The following is a 17,783-nucleotide window of genomic DNA, read 5'->3' on the forward strand; positions in this document are numbered from 1 at the left end:
ACAACCACTGCTTCTTAAGCCCTGTTAGTAAAAAATGAAGTGTTACACATCCCAAATTCTGGTGAAAGCAGCAAGGGCTGACTCCTGTGATGCTGGAGGCAGTGATCACTGGGTGATGGAGGATGAGGGCTGGTAGGAAAAGCACATTTAACCCTCTGGCTTGAGCTGAAAGGGAAAGAGGAGTGGCAGCATCTGGGTGCAAACACCTGGAAAAAGGAGCCCTGGGAAATACTGGTTAGCATGGAAAGGCTGCTCACATTGTATTTGTTTAGCCATTGTCAAGGGGTTGCTGTGAGAAGATCTCATGTCCTTTCTGAAATGCTGGAAGTGCATGGACATTGTCTCTCCAGCAGTGCCAGCTCTGCCCTGCACGCTTGATGGGCTGGCTCACAGGGACCCTGGGGACACAGAGCCAACAAAATAAATCAGCTTAACTAATGGTGCTCAAAACCCACCCCTGGCAAATGTATCACAGGCTGCTCTGGTGCCTGGAGATGCCAACAGAATCAATGATGGAGAGGAGCTGAGAGAGAAGGGGATGCAAAAAGGGATGTGAAGGATTTCCAGTAAGTTTCACTGGGTTCTGTAAGTTTCAAACAACTCCTTGAATATCAACATTGCAACATCTGATGGTCCCATCGACAGCAGTGAGTATTTGCAGAATGTGCCTTTGCAGGACTGAGATCTCTCTGCATGCTGGCTTTCAGGACAGCCTGGTTATCAGCGCTGGATTGTGGGGCACACAATCCCATTCCATCCTTTCCAGCCATTGGCATGAGCATGGAGAACAGCTCCACTCACACCTGGCACGAGTCTGCACCCCTGAGCAGCTCTGGGCCCCGCTTCGTGCCCACCAACACCCCTAAATGCCTGCCAGGCTGGTAACTCCCTACATGGTGTATCCCATAGCCAGCCTCATATTTACCTACAACACTGGGATTTTTCCAGCCATTGTTATAGGACTTGGAGCTGACTGAGGCTGTGCTGCAAGCAGATGGCCCTGATGAAACAAGACCCTGATCCCCAAGGAGGCACCGTGCAATGGAGCTGCTCGATTCCCCGGCTCCAGCAGCTCCAAGGCAGGCTTGGATATGTGCATTAACACCCTCCATCGAGGAAATTGCTCCCCTTGCTTCCCTAACCACCCCTCTCAAGCAACTCTCTTTGGAAGCCTGGTTCCAGCTCGAGACACATGTCAGCAGCACTGACACTGTGGCAGTTTTCCTAGTTAGTTATTAATAATGGAGCAGCTGACAAAAATAGGGTAATTTTTAATAATAATAATAATAATCGTTAAAGGAGAGAGGAGGAGTTTCCAGGCTGGGTGAGGGTTTAGATGTAGCCAGGATGCTGGGGTGGAGGAAAACCTCAATGCTTACACTTGGTGGAATGGAAGGAGATCCAAATGTGGAAGATGAACAGGGAGGAAAACAGCCCTCATTGATCCTCCTGCTTCTAGCTCCGAATAACTTCAGCAAAATCTGGGGAAGTGACATCTAGGGCTGCATGGCCTAAGAAGCATGTGTGGGCACAGCTGGAATAGATGTAAATGGAGATGATCCACTGAGACCTCTGAGGGCTGTTCTGCATCTTGCCCAAGCCCTCCTCATGACAGAGTGTTTGAATGCTGTGAAATTTGATGGAGACTTTTTCATTAAGGAGTTGGTGTCGAAAGGGAAAACTGGAGCTGGCAGACTCATTCACACATTTTTGTGTCTCTGGGAAGACACTTAAAGATTGAAAGACTGGAAAAGTGGTAGTCATTCTTTAATGGGAATTTGCCAGCTCTTGGCAAATACTCCTTTTTGGTCCTATTGCAAAATGTAAAGGTAAATTCTCTCAAGTGTCATTCAAGCTGTCTCAGTAGAGGAGGGTTTGGGTGATATTGCAGTCACTCCAGCCAGGGTTTGGCACTGAGCACCTGGGAGGAGAAAGGCAGCAGCTGGGTCTCATGTATGCAACCTTGTCTCAAGTATGGCAGCATCTGGTGAACGAAAATCATTGCTTTTCAAGCTGTGCTGTGCCATAAATCACTGCCCTGGTCTTACTTTGATCAATGGAATGTGCTGCCCCACAGGACTCTGCTCACCCTGGCAAACAGAGGCAATGCCATGTCTGACTCCTTCAGGGTTCCTCTTTTGCCATAATCATCCTCAGCCTTGCTGCCAGCAGTATCCCATCCCAAGCTCCCTCTAAGCTGGTGCTTTTTGAGCTGGCAGTCTTTCCCTACAGGGAAAATCCTTGAAATTGAGGACCCTCAGGAACTGGAGTGAACAAACCAAATGAGGTATCTGTGCTGCACGTGAGCAGGGAAGACACAATATCTGTATCTCACAGTTCTGCTGGCAGGAGACTGATGTCTGGTAACACCTGGTAGAGCTCTGTTCTGCCTCCAAACTCAACAGCATCTGCAGAGTTACGGGGAAAAAAGAAGAGGGTAACTATGAAAATAATTCACCAGTTAGCAATCCTCCCCTCCAGCCTGTTTGTCAAAGTATTGTTCATGGGGATAGACACTGGAATAAATAGCATGTGGAGAGAGAGAAGTGATGCATTAGACCTCTCCCCAGTCCCTTGACTGCAGCTACTACTGAGACATCTGTCAAGAAATATTAGATGTGAAGTGGCTATGCAATGGGAGAGGAAAAATTATTAGGAACTGCCAAAACCCCTCAATTGATGAAGACAAAAAGCTGGAGGAGGCATTTAAAACCTAGAAAAGCTTTTTAAGTACAAATCTTCTGCTGATAAAAGGTCGCTGCAGAAAACACAGGTAGCAACTAATTGTCCTGATAATTATTGCTGGTCCCACAGAAGGAGTTCTGGGATTCACTCAAATCTCAGGAGGATCCAGGTAGTGCAGGTGTTTTCTAAGGAATGGAAATCAGAGAATGCCAGAATGGTTTGGTTTGGAAGAGATCTTAAAAATCAACTTGTTCCAACCCCCTGCCATGGGCAGGGCCACTTTCCATGCAAGCAGGTTGCTCCAAGTTCCACGCAGCCTGGCCTTGAACACTTCCAGAGGTGTGACAGAAATGCAAATCCTCATGTCACAACTGTGATAAACATCCCAGTGCTGCCCTTTCAATGCCTGAGGACTGCCTGCATGAGCAGGGAGAAGTAACAAAAGGAGTTTTTTGTGTTTCCCAAGCCTGATGAAGGCTCAGTTATGTCAGCATGAATTTATAATGTCACCGATCTCCAAAATGCTGTGGGACAAACACAAAGACTCCTCATTTTGGGCATCAGACTATGCTGATATATTCATTTAGTCTTAAGACTATGTCTACATATAGTATTTTTACTCTTTTAAATCATTCCTGTTATGAGATGGGATAACTGAGGCAGGATGTCTCCAGCTCAGCTGCAGCAGCATCCACACAAAGGTGCCTTTATGTTGGTGTTGTACAATCCCACAAATTTATGGAACCCAACCAGTGTTGGGCCCTTTTACAGCTATATCCCTACTGCACTACAAGCTCTTGTCTCTCTACACACATTGCTCACACAGGGCAACACAGAAACAATTTGCAGAGCTGCCCCAAGTGACTCTGAAGTGCTCAGCAGACACTTTCTGTGGTTTTGGGGGATGTTGTGGCAGATCCTGTAAAACCTGTGACTCTCTAGTGCTCAGCTGTGGCCTCATAGCTTGTGCTCAGGTTTGCACCTGCATCCTTGTGTGCCATCAGAAATGGTAATAATACCAAAGTTATCCAGAAATAAACCCCTAATCCAAATTTTCTCTTTTTTCCTGCCCAGCATATTCCAGCAAGGCAACATCAAGCCCTTCTAACAGCTCAGTTCAGGGGACTTCTGCTGTAGCAGATGGAAGTCAGCTATCCCTGGCATTAATTACATCAGCTACACACACACAGGACACCAGGGACAGCCTCTGCAGGGGCTGCACGTTCTCTGCAGTGACAGAGGCCAGTCCTTGTTTACTCTGGATGTGAGGACAGCTGAGCAAGTGGCTGCAGAGACCTCCAGTGACAGACGTCAGCCCCAGACCTCCCTCACCTGGCAGACATCACCTGCAGACTGGGCAGAGTTTCCTCAAGGCACAGGGAACCCCAGCCACCTGCAAATCAGCAGGAGAAACTCACCCAATTCCTGTCTGCTTTTACCATACTTGAAGTTTGATGTTAGCACATAAATGAGGCGTTTAAATCAGATTCACACAGAAGCTCATCTTAAAGCTGAACAAAACATGCACCTGAGCAGCCTCTGGACAGCCCCACCACCACTTCAGTGAAGAAATTTTTCCTGATATCTAATCTAAACCTCCCCTGCTGCAACTTGAGGCTGTTTCCTCTTGTCCTAGTCCTTGTTTCTTGGGACAAGATCCAACCCTCACCTGGCAGCAGCCACCTGAGCTCATATCCCTACAACCATTTTCCCCTCTACTTAGGAGGCAGATAAGGAGGATGGAAGATGCTAACACAGCAACTTTTCCTACAGAAGGAAGATGCCCATGTCACAGTCCACTGGCACTTGGAAAGACACCTTGGGACATCCCTAAATAGCACCACTTTGTCTGATCAACCCATTTGGAAGCCTCAGCTCTGATTAGGGCTGATGAATCAAACCAAACCAACCTCTCCTGCAGCAAGAAACATTACGAACCTGAAACACCCCAGTGCTGCTTAAAAGAACCAAGCCCCATTGCCAGAAGTTTTCCAGTGTTCCTTGATGTCACCAAATCCATAAACATCATCTATAATGAGCAGAAAAGGAATGTTCTATCACCTCTATTACAACAGGGTGACAGAGGAGAACAGCCTGTGTCAATACATTGTGTTTTTGTGGGTCAAAGAAAGGTTTTATTTCTCTCTTACAGCCTTGAATCCCTGCTTTAAGACAACCAAAGGACACACTGGGCAGCTTTAGAGCTGCTCCTTCTCACCTGATCTGTATTTTGGCGTGGTTTCTCAGAAGAAGGGCAAATGTAATGAGGCAGCTACTGCACTTTTTATAACTCTCATCAGGTCTTTCATTTGGGCCAGCAAGGAAGCTTGTTAGAGCAGAGAAAGCAACTAAGCATCTCTGGAAAATGGTATTAAAAGAGCAAGTAACAAATGAAAAGCTGGGACAGACTTAATAGTAAATACATGGCCTGGCAGTTCAGCACAGCTACATCCTGTTTGCCATTACTATTTAATACTGGCATCGATTGAAAGATGAGGCAGACCAGGCAACTCTCTGTGGAGTTACTTGAATACCATTTCACTGTGAGATTAAATAGGACCATGCTGTTTGATGGGAGATTTTAATTAATTGATTAAATATCGGTGACTACTGTGGTCAAGCAGTAAACAACACCTCCTTCATCATCTCCATGGGCAAACAAGTGCCTGCTAATTATCAGTGCCCAGCTCCAGGCTGGAACCAGCACAGCATTAACCTGCTCCTCTGGAATAACAAGCTGCCCAGCCACTGTCCCACATGCTGTGGGAGCTGCTGGTGTGGAAGCAGCTGCTGCCATGGATCAGGCACGGCTCCATCCCCACAGACACCTCAGGGTGTCATTCCTGGTTGATACACAGTGCAAACAACAGTTTATTCCCAAGCTGTCCCTGGCCACGGATGGTCACTTTAGGCAGAGCAGATAAATTATCTTACAACCAGCCTGCTGACCACTGGCTGGAAATCTCTGGCTACGAGCATCAATTCCCCACTTCTATCTGTCCTTACAACTAACCATTACTCTTCCCAACAGCACCACCTAAATCTTTTCCTCAGAGGTAATTGCCAGGAGTTCAGAAGCAGGGTCACAGCAAACAATAAAAAATAAAGGATGGAAAGGTGAACTTGGAATACCTTTGAGTGAGGGAAGGTTCCTTCCCTGGTTTGGAGGTGTGCAGCACCTTGTGTGTTCCCTGGACCTGCAGGAGAGCTGAGCTGAGGATCGTGGAGCACGGCTTTCCTTGCCTGAGCCTGAGCAGCTGTCCTGGACCTGGATATAGAGAAAAACTGCAAGGGAATAAAAGGGAGGAAAGCAGCTACTCCCCATTTCTACAGGTTCTAAGGAGCATTTTCCCTTATATGAGCAGATACGAGACTCAGCCCATTTGTCTTTAGGAGAATTTGTCTCTCTTTAAAGAAACAAACCATTTTCTTTTTTCAGCAGCTATTTTTATTGCTTTTGAGAACACACCACTGGAGTGAAAGGAAATAATTTTCTGCTATTCTTTAGCTTCTTCCTTTGTTAGAGCAGGTACATTTCCTGGGACTACTGATAAGGGTAACTGGTTAACTTTTTACTGGTCATCCAAGCTGACCATTCAAATGAAAAGAGTTGGAAATCCCTCAAAGCACCACAAAGCTGCCACCACTCTGGAGAGTGATTAACCAACATTTGCAGGGAGAACAAATTTTTACAGGCACTGCCAACAAGACTGAAAGTCTGTGTCTCAAGATGTCATTGCAGGGGCTCAGGCTTGAAAGTGTCAGCAACATGTAGTTCAAGAATAATCAACAAAAATCTTTCCAAAGGGCTTTGGCTGAAGTCCCTCACACATAAATCTTTTAAACTTGCCAGAAACAGTGTTCTGAGCCCCACCTTCAACCCCCAACTCCTGCCACAGTCCAACCTTCAGCAACAAAATAAACACACACAGCGTTAACGATGAAGAATATTTACTTTCCTTCATATGGTACATTCTGTAAAGTGCTAAGTTCCTAAATTATACCAAGTTAAAATGATACACAGCTCTAGTATTTTAAACACAATAAATATAGAATGAGCCTTGGGCAACTGCACTTGCAAGTTTTATTCTTTTTTTAGTAGACAGCCTAAATTTAGTAGTCAAAATAGCCTCCAATAGTGCTCCAAGAAAATCTAGGAAGCAGTTATAAATAAAATCACATCCTTCAGAGCTATCCTACGCACTTCTCCTGTCCACATTGCACGGGTAAGCAGCACTCCTGTGAGCATATGGAGCGAGGAAAAATAAGGAAGCTGAAAATTACCCAACAAAAAAAAGCAAAATCCTACAAGTTAACGCTACATATCCTCCCATAAATAGTCTGGCTTCCACATTTAATCTTAGTGCACATAACCTAGGTCTTTTATTTTTAACTCCCGTTAAAAAACTCTTCCAGGAAGAACATCTTTCAAGACACGGGTTGATTCATCCTCATCTTGCTCCTTTTTGCTGCAAAGTGGAAAGGACTCCTGCACGAACTGCCTGCACATTGGGCACTGCTGGAAATACTTGATGCAGCCATCACACAGGCACGTGTGTCTGCAGGGCAGGAGGACCCAGTTCACAGGGCCATTCTGGCAAACAACACAGTCTCTGCTGTTTTCTTCCTGCAATTCTGGTTCATCTCCAGCCAGCCCGGCCTTTTCCAGCAGCCCTCTGTCAGTGCTGCTCTCACCAGGGAAGGTATCACTGGAGGAGGGTGCAGGGCTGTTTGCAGACATGAAGAGTTGCTAAAATACACATAAACACAAATATTTAGGAGTGAACAAACTCTTCCTCAATCTCTGCACACACGCACAAGTGCAATGGAAGTTCCACTGGGTCAAACATCAAACAGTGCCAGACTCTGTGTGGGTCCTGGCAGCTGCCTGGCCTCCAGTTAAAGGCACTTCAGAAACATGAAATTACATAAAACTGTGGGAAAATATTAAAGATAGGTCCTCAGACCTTGGTTGCATCAAATCAATGTCATGCATGAAATTCAACAGAAGTGCTCAGGTTTTGAGTAGCTCGGGTTTGTTTCTGGTCCATCAGTCTCTGTGCCTAGAGGGATCCTCTATCTTTTCCTACCAAAATTATATCCACTATGCTGTCAAATCTGCTTCACTCAACCCATTCTGCTCTTGCTCATATTCCCATCCCCTACTCCTTTTTTTGTCTTATTTTATGAGAAGTGCAAATTCTTCTGGGCCTGATTCCTAAGCACGGTGCAAGAAAAAGGAATTTTAAATACATAAGTTTCTTCTGAGGCTTTCCTGATTAAAAGAGAATTTTGAAGAAAGGAAATAACAATTCTGGAAAGAAGACACACTCAACAGTGAATTTCTTCCTACTGCTTTACTAAGTGGACACTAGGACTCCTAGATTAGAAGCAGATAATTTCTCTGGGAAATCTTGAATATTTTAATGGAAAATATTTCTGTACAGTAAGTTCCTGTGGCACTATTTAGCTGATAAAATAATTTAAACTACCATCCAGTTCTTTGCATGACAATAGAAGTCTTGTACTAATTTAGGCTCCTGAAAGCCTACACAAGCTAAAGTTAACACTGTCATACACATGAAACCAGACTCTGTGCATGGCTTACCTTGAGATCATGGTATTGACCTTGAGCTAGGAGGAGATACTGATATAAAATTCGGCAGGAAAGTCTGTAGCTTTCATCAGGAACATGAATTACAGCTACCATTGCAATCTGCAAACAGAAAAAAAAATCTATGTTTAATAACCTTATCCACCCAGGCTGAGAGAACTGGGGCATTCACCCCAGAGAAGGTTCCAGGGAAACCTCAGAGCCCCCTCCAGTGCCTAAAGGAGGTCCAGAAGATCTGGAGAGGGACTGGGGACAAGGGATGGAGGGACAGGACACAAGAATGGCTTCCCATGGCCAGAGGACAGGGATGGATGGGATTCTGGGAAGGAATTTCTGGCTGGGAGGGTGAGGAGGCCCTGGCACAGGGTGCCCAGAGAAGCTGTGGCTGTCCCTGGATCCCTGGAAGTGTCCCAGGCCAGGCTGGACAGGGCTTGGAGCAACCTGGGATGGTGGAAGGTGTCCTTGCCCAAGGCAGAGGATGAAATATGATATTTAAGGTCCCTTCCAACCCATATTATTTCCTGATTCTCTGATTTGCTTTGGTACAGCTTCTGACCTGCTTAATTCCTTAGACAATCAGGAATTCAAGAATGTTGACTTGAAGCACTGATTAAAAAAAGAAAAAATACAGTGGACAAGGTATAAACAGGATGTGGCAAAAGAGAGCCCTTGGTGATCCTTCAGCTTTCCAAACTGCTTCCGCATGGAGCTCTTCTGTGGCCAGTTTATAGCAGAGACCTGCTCTGGCTGCTCCCACCTCATGGAATTACACCCCAAACTGCAAAGTCACCTGAGCAGTCTTCTCCACTTTCTCCCCCTTCCCTCAGAAACACACAGACTGAGGTTTTTTGACTCCAAAATTCACTAAGAAGTGAGTGGCTTGCAATCTGAGCAAGCAAAAGACAAATTTCACTGGAAAGGATTCTGAACCCCCACGGGCTGACTTCAGATAATTCCTCTGGAAATACAAGCACTCGAAGCTTGCATGCTGTGCCTAACAACCCCCACCCTACCCAAATTACGTAATAGCCTCTAAAAAGCTGTGAAAAAAGAAAGTGAAATTCAATATTATTGTAGTTCCCAGAAGCTGTCAAAAGAAAAATGAAATATAGAAGCTGTTTTGCTTTAAAAAGAAATTTAAAGGCAAATTAGACTTGCACTTCAAAATGTGCACATGGCTAATTAAATACAGAGTTCAAATGTGTATGTACCTACACATATAGATTTATAAGAACTGAATCCACTATTCTTTGGCAAAAGAGTTTTTTTTTTTTTTTTCTAAATCACAGTGCCTGAGATCTAAGCTTCCACATTAGCTATGACAGTCTTCCAGTAATTTCTGTACATTTTATATATGGCCATGCTAATTTTCTGGATCTGGAGGAAAATGATGGCACAAAACCAAGTAGGGATGATCTTGCCACAAAACCAGTTAGTATGAACATCACACAACCCCCCCCAGGAAAGAATCATTGAAACACCATCCACAGTGATGGACACCCACAGAGACCCCCCCCCCCCCCCCCAAATATAATTCAAAATGGTAATATCACACTGGCAAAAATCCATTTCCACATTCCATTTCTATTTTACTAGTTTGTTTCAACAAACCAGAAGCAATTCTGACATTTTTCTGGCAAGGAGTTCAGGTGGAGTTACTCCTTGATTGGATTTACAGATTCTAGATGTGTTCCTTTCCTCCAAAACCAGAGGAAAAATACCTCCCCCACTCTCCTTTCACCCCTTTCTTCTATGTCAAGGTTCAAAAGAGATGTGTTACAAAATCATACCCATGCTAATGTAAAATACATTCAAATATTACATTTAGAGTCTCTATAAAGATGTATTAAAACATTAAAACATCTCAAGTGGGGACAGGAGGGAGGAGGGCAGTCCTAAAGTCAGGTGACAAGAAGCCAAGGACAGCCATCACCTGGAAAGGGGACAGATTTCTTAGGCACTGGTGTGATTCCAGCTTGCATGGAAAAGTGTTCAGTAAATTTAGGCAATTTGCTCCTGAGTTCAGTTGTGCTACTGTTCAAGGAGCTGGTGCAAGCAGATTATCAATCCAACGAAAAGATGGGAGATAAAGCTGTGTCTCAAATCATCCAGAGATCACCAATTTAAGCTTATAAAGGGTACTGAACAGCATGTGGCAAGGCTGAAGCTGCTTTAATAGCAAGAGATTAGGAAGATTGAAGAGCTGAGTATCTCCTATCAACCTCAAGCCAGACCTTCACCCCTTCCTGTAAGTGCCCTGGAGTTGGCTCCTGTGAGACACAACCATGGCACAGACCTGGGGCAGAAAGGTAATTTCTAGGTTTCTATAGCCAAGTCAGCAATTAGCTCCGTATCTGTGCCAGACACTTATAAAAAAAACCCTCCTGCCTTGCCAACAGAATCCAAGAATCTGTGTAAGTGCAGGAGCTCCACCACATGCCCATGTGATCCCAGAAATCAGAGTAACAGGTTGCTAAACTGCCCCAACCTTCGTTCCTCTGACCATAGGCAGGCAGAAGCTTTGGGGAAATCACAACCATTTTTTAAATGCTGTAGTGAATAAGCAAAGAGTAAGCAATGTTTCTCCAGTGCCTCTTCAAAGACTGAGGTTTGGAAGTTAAAGCTTTGAACTGCTTTATTTTAGAAAATAAGGAAGTGAGGGACCAAATTCTAGGGAAAAGTTAACTGAAGCTGCTTTATTCAAGCCTCTCTCCTTAAACATTCAGATCTTAAACACAGTGACCCTGAAAAATACTCTGATGTTACTTACAATATCATATATTTCTCTGTCTTCTTCATCTGCCAACGTCAGCAGTGCTACCAAGGGATAGCGAGCTCTAGGCACAGGGCCAAAATCCACAACTTGAGCATCTTCTGGTAACTGACAATACTTCTCTGACTTGTCATTTTTTTTAATGCTTTGCCTGTGTCAAGGAAAACAATCAGTGCCTGCAATTGCAGACAAATGTGATGTTTGCATAAAGAATATTTCTCATCGCGTTTGTTCATAAACAAGTTGTGCCAAAATCCGCAGCGCGTTTACCATCCTCAATGCTCCCCGTGCCAAAAAAATCAACATATTTTGTCAAAACAATTTAAAAAAAAGGATACAAGTACTGTTGTTTGTAGAGGTATTCGTTGTAGAGAGCATCCTCTAATGCCTGAGGAGTCTTTATTCTGAAGCAGTAGACGTGTTTCTGCAGTGCTTCGTGGAGTTTCTGGACATTGCAGCCCCAGTAGCAGGTAAGGACACAGTCCTCCAGGCAGTCAGGTGTCAGTGAAACACCCCCTTGGAGCAAGAGCAGAGGGATTTCATTAACTCACCACGTGCAAGAATCCTGGAATTGCTAAGTTGAGATGCTTGAAGAGTTAAAAGAAGAAAACAACTTCAACTTTTATCACAAAACCATAAAATCATAGAATGGTTTGGGTTGGAAGGGACCTTAAAGATCACCTTGTTCCATCCCCTGCCAGGGACACCTTCCACTGTCCCAGGCTGCTCCAATCCTGGTCTAACCTGGCCCTGGGTACTTCCAAGGATCCAGTGGCAGCCACGGCTTCTCTGGACACCCTGTGCCAGGACCTCACCACCCTCAAAACCAGGAATTCCTTCCCAAAATCCCATATGACCCTGCCCTGTGTCAGTGGGAAGCCACTCCCTGTCTCCTGTCCCTCCATCCCTTGTCTCAACTCCCCCTTTGGGCAACCTGTGCCTGGGTTTCACCACCCTCACAGGGATGGATTTCTCCCCATTATCCCATCTATTCCTGCACTCCGGCATTGGGAAGTCATTCCTCCTTGTCCTGTTCCTCCAAGCCCTTGTAAAATTTTCTTCTAGGCTCCCTTCAGGTACTGAAAGGCTGCAATTAGGCTACCCCTAAAATGATCAACATTGTAAAATAACAAGAATTATTTATCATTATAAACAAATCTTCTGACGATTTAGATTCAGCTTAGTGTTTATGGGAGCCAGTGGGGATGAGGGAGTGGGTGTGAGGAGATAAAATGGCTGATTAAGCTCACAAAAACACCACATTCATTTTATGAACGGTAAATTTTAACTTCTGGTAACACTTTTCACACTCGTTGGCAGATCCAAGAGCACAACCTTAGCCCAAAGTCCATTCTCTCCTGAGATAATGGCATTAATTGGATCACTTATCTACAAAACTCTCTGTGCTCTCAAAGAATAAGGCTCTTGATCATGCAGAGAGAAGAGAAAAAGGGCATCCATGCCCTCCATTCTTTTTTCAAAAACCTGTCAACTTCTAAACACTTCCTGCACAAACAGGAGCAGGAGTGCTCAAAGCTCCTGAAAAATCCATGTTACCTGAATTGTTGGATTTGTTGTGCTGGGGGGGTTTTATGTTGAGGGAGGGGGGAAATCTGCTGCAGCCCTTCCTCATGCACTGGAAGGCCCCACAGCTGTGTGGGTGGAAGATGCTCAGCCTTGCTCACTGCTCCCCAGTGATTCAGAAGGCCATGAATTCCACTTCCTCTGTGGGTGATTTCAGGAATGATAGGGGTGGCTTGAACTCTGATCCAAACAGATATTTAAATTCTGTTGGAGAATGGATAAATAAATCATCACTCTCTTTTTCTATCTATTTATTAAAAATAGTGCACTTCCAAACACTGCTGAAGATCTGGGCTTAGATTTAAGTGGGTGGCAGATATTCCATAATGAATTCTGTACACTTCTACAATTTCATGGAATTTATAGAAACGCCCACAGTGGTTGGCAATTTGCAAATGTTTTAGTTACTTAAAGATCTGTAATAGCAGGAAGTGTTCCATTAATGAGAATTAAACTGTACCTCCATATCCAAACATTTCACTTTTAAAAACACCACGTTCATAAACTGTGTAAAAGCTTATTTCTGTTGGAATGGAAGTGTATTTCTGAGGAATTATGATAGACAAAAAGGATGAGAGCAAAAACGATGATCTTTAAGGTCCCTTCCAACCCAAACCATCCTGTGATTCTAGGCAGAAAATGGAAAGTACCATGTTCAGGAATGCAAATAGACAAAACCCACGTAAGAAATCCACTGACTTGTTACTGAAGCTGCAGCAGGATAAGGGATCTCCAACCCAAAAGGATTCTTCACTTGTCTCATCCGCTTTTTCAATACCCTTGTGCTGGATTCTGTCTCTTCTGAGTTCCTCAGAATAACAGGAACACCCAAACCAAACCTAGGAGACACAAAAGTGGGTTCAGTGTTAGTGCTGACACATTTGATTTTTTTTTTTGTCAGCTCTAAATAGCAAGCAGCAGGACAAAGAGAGGTAGCTTGGCTTTCCAGAATATCTGCTAAGATGCAAGGATAATATATCGTGCCATTTCGACTTCAGCTTTTTGCAGAAGGCAGGAGTCTGCACAGTGATGCAGGGAATCTTTAAAGGGGGAATATTTTGCTCTGGCTTTCCACAAAGGGAATAAAATTAATGAGAATTGTCAGTGCCCTCTAGTGGTGAAGGGTTAGGCCAGAATTTCCTCCCATTGATTCCCGCAGCATTCCAGCCTCCTCCCGCGAGCAGGGACACTTTGCACCAGCCCAGGCTGCTTCAAGCCCCATCCAACCTGGCCTTGAACAATTCCAGGGATGAGGCAGCCACAGCTTCTCTGGGCAGTCTGTGTCATGGCCTCGTCATGGCCAAGAATTCCGTCCCAATATCCAACCTCAAGCTGCTCTCTGTCTGCTTAAAGCCATTTCTTTCATGGAAACATTTGCAATCTGTCAGTGGCATCATGGAAGGCTCTTGGCCATGCTTGATTTGAGCACACAGAGGGTCAGCTCTCTCTGCTACAAGGGCAAACACCCACAGTGACTTCCCAGGGGCTGTAGGGGAATATCCCAGTTAAACATCTCACAAAGAAACCACAGGCAGCAGCTGTTTCCCTTCTTCAATACCCAAACCTTAACAGAGCTGATCCCTGCAGTCCTGTTTTATAGCAGAATCTGCCTGATTGTAACGGAAAATCCCTGTTCCTTGGAAACTTTTTTCACTGGATGAAAACAGCAGGATTATTCTCATGAAAAGTGGCAAGACAAAAGAGCCTCTGGTACAGTTTTAGCAGCAGCTGAAGGCACAGAGGCCTTTCTGTTCCACATCAGGCGTGGTTTTCTGTAAATTTTAAGTGTAGGAAAGATGAATAAAGATATAGTTTTTATTTTATGATCTAACAGTCCAGATCATTAGCTGGTAGAGGAGAACATTAATTTCTTCAGAGAACATTAGCTCAGAAAAAGCAGGAATTTCCAAAGGTTTAGTTAATAAATTAATGTTTCTGCAGAGCCAGACTTCCAACAGGTGCTGAGCCTTCAGCTCCACCTAACAGGAGCATTCCCCTCCAGCTAAAAATACAATGCCCAGGTAATCAGGTGATCTAAATTCCACTTCATCCCTGTGCCCAGGGCACCTGTGGGACTGGCTCTGGAAGCTGCCTGTGCATTAACCTACTTGGACTGTGAGCAGAGCCACAGGTATGCAGAGCTAGCCACAGGAACAGATGCTCCTCCCATCACTGCAGGGATTGACAAATGAGAACATGAACATTCCTGAACAGTTGGTGTTTTCCAGGCTGACTGACACCAACACAAACACATCGTTAAACAAATTAATGCTGAAAATTATGGGGGAGCCCAAATGCCACTGCAGCAATAGATCAGGTATTCTGTGCTCCAGTGACAACACTTGCATTTACAGTGCTCTGTGTGGCAAATGAAAGATTTGAGATTTCCTGAGCAAGTTCAGGAGCACTTCAGCTGTAACTACAGCTGCAGGCACAGGAAAATCCCTTGGAGGCTCCTGGTCATGGCCATGGCACAGGAGAATTCCAAGGGAGCAGCAAATTCCTCTGAGCAGCTGGCCACACATTCACCTGGTTGTATGTGCAGAGCTCCTGGCTACGGCTCCTCCTTGATTAACAGGCCCTTAATACTCCAGTTTGAAGAAAAAAATGCACATATTTCCATAAACTGAAATAACACCTAGTGCAGGTGCAACTGGAATCTCTGATCCTGAAAAAAAAAAGCCTTTGGACAGTCCTCTGTACACCCTGTACTCAAAATACATCAGTGAATACATATCACGATCTCGTAGCACACATCTATTTCAGACCTCTTTGAGCAGGGGATTGCTAGAATTTACTACAAGTAGATAAATAATGATTAAATTGGCAAAAGGATCAGTGGTTAGGGATAGACATGATGAAGATTCATCTAAATCATGGTTCAGTATGATCTTTTTTTAAAAGATACCTTTATCACCAGCACTTTGCAGATATTAATGTGGAACAAATGAGAAGAATTTCAACACCTCCACACCAGTCCACACCAGTTTGGTGTAGCCACAATTTCTACATGAAAGATTTTGATTGCCAATCAGTGCTCAGCTCTTGGCAAGTACCAATATTTACATAGCCACTCCTGAGAGTTAGGGACATTCAAGGAGCTGTTTCTGAGAAAGGCAACAGCAGCACTTTTGCGTCATCCTCTCAAATGCAAGCAGACCTTTCACTCACCACCCCTCGAGACACTTCAGGAGATCATTTCACAGATTCACAGGCTCATGTAGGTTGGAAAAGACCCTGCTTGCACCCAGGGAGTTGTGGAGAGCCACAATGTCTCCCGAGCCTCCTCTTCTCCAGGTTGAGCTCCCCCCCAGATGCCTCAGCTGCTCCTGGCGGTCCAGACCCTTCCCAGCTCCGTTCCCTTGCCTCGACACACACAGTATTATGAATGAAAGTACGAAAAACACTTCGGTATTACTACAAGAGAAACGAGCTTAACAGAAATACGTGTAATTTCTTTTAAAAATTATTTTTATTGCTCGTCTAGACGGCTAGGAGTGTTTGGGTTGGAAGGCACCGTTCCAAGCCCCTACCATGGGCCTGGCCTGCTCCCCCTCAGCACAGCCCAGGCCCCCGAGCCCCACCGGCCCCCCAGCACTGACCAGCCCAGGACGAGCGCGCTGGTGACGAGGAAGCAGACGGACACCAGGGCGATGTAAAACAGCGGCGAATACTCGTACAGCGTAACCAGGAACACAGCGGCCATCGGGCTGGCCGCGCCGCCCTCAGCGTGCGGCTGAAGCCGCTGCCCTCAGCGTGCCAGGGCTGGGGTGGAGCCATGGCGGTACCGAGTGAAGGCGCTGCCCTCAGCCTGACAGGGCTGGGGTGGAGCCATGGCGGCACAGAAAGAAGGAGATGCCCTCAGCCTGAGAGGGCTGGGGTGGAGCCATGGCGGCACCAAGAGAAGGCGCTGCCCTCAGCCTGACGGGGACGGGGTGGAGCCATGGCGGCATCGAGTGAAGGCACTGCCCTCAGCGTGCCAGGGCTGGGGTGGAGCCATGGCGGCACAGAAAGAAGGAACTGCCCTCATTCAGCCTGACGGGGACGGGGTGGAGCCATGGCGGCACAGAGTGAAGGCGCTGCCCTCAGTTTGACACAGCCGGGGCGGAGCCATGGCGGCACAGAGTGAAGGCGCTGCCCTCAGCTTGACAGGGACGGGGTGGAGCCATGGCGGCACCGAGTGAAGACACTGCCCTCAGCTTGACAGGGACGGGGTGGAGCCATGGCGGCACAGAGTGAAGGCGCTGCCCTCAGCCTGACAGGGACGGGGTGGAGCCATGGCGGCACAGAGTGAAGGCGCTGCCCTCAGCCTGACAGGGACGGGGTGGAGCCATGGCGGTACCAAGAGAAGCCGCTGCCCTCAGCCTGACAGGGACGGGGTGGAGCCATGGCGGCACCGAGTGAAGGCACTGCCCTCAGCCTGACACAGCCGGGGCGGAGCCATGGCGGCACAAAATGAAGGCGCTGCCCTCAGCCTGACAGGGACGGGGTGGAGCCATGGCGGCACAGAGTGAAGGCACTGCCCTCAGCTTGACACAGCCGGGGTGGAGCCATGGCGGCACCGAGTGAAGGAGCTGCCCTCAGCCTGACAGGGCTGGGGTGGAGCCATGGCGGCACAGAAAGAAGGCACTGCCCTCAGCTTGACACAGCCGGGGTGGAGCCATGGCGGCACAGAAAGAAGGAGCTGCCCTCAGCCTGACACAGCCGGGGTGGAGCCACGGCAGCCACAGGGTTCCAGTGTTGGCACAGACATGAAACGCCACAAATGAAATAATATGTCGATATTCAACTTTATTGAAATACATGACAAAAATCAAAGTATCATTTGTATCCATGTGCTTAGAACAATATTGATAGTTACTATAAATTCCTATATTTAGAGCCATTATACATTCTGTGACATCTATTACATGGAATATGCCATATACAGTTTATAAAATACAAGTTAAAATATACTTTTATGTATTATTGTTAAATTTTACCATATTATATATCACATACATATTTAATATAATGTACATATGAAATACATATATTTCATATAACATACTGCTACGTAATGTGTTTTTGCAATACAAATAACATGTGTAATTCCTGACTAATAAATTTATATTCCCCTTCAGCAAA

The 17,783-nt window shown here is 45.7% G+C and overlaps 1 protein-coding gene across 1 annotated transcript; it reads right to left on the bottom strand.

The window, feature by feature from the left end:
• Positions 1-6,619: 6,619 nt before the first annotated feature.
• Positions 6,620-16,516, bottom strand: CGRRF1 (cell growth regulator with ring finger domain 1). The gene is made up of 6 exons (XM_002200617.6): positions 16,259-16,516; positions 13,356-13,495; positions 11,411-11,588; positions 11,070-11,217; positions 8,294-8,401; positions 6,620-7,435 (listed from the first exon to the last, which is right to left on the bottom strand). The coding sequence occupies exons 1-6, from the start codon at positions 16,360-16,362 to the stop codon at positions 7,085-7,087; spliced, it is 1,029 nt and encodes a 342-aa protein (XP_002200653.4). The 5' UTR covers positions 16,363-16,516; the 3' UTR covers positions 6,620-7,084.
• Between the last annotated feature and the right edge of the window lie 1,267 nt (positions 16,517-17,783).

Source organism: Taeniopygia guttata, chromosome 5 (genome assembly GCF_048771995.1).
Source record: "Taeniopygia guttata chromosome 5, bTaeGut7.mat, whole genome shotgun sequence".
NCBI lineage: Eukaryota > Metazoa > Chordata > Aves > Passeriformes > Estrildidae > Taeniopygia > Taeniopygia guttata.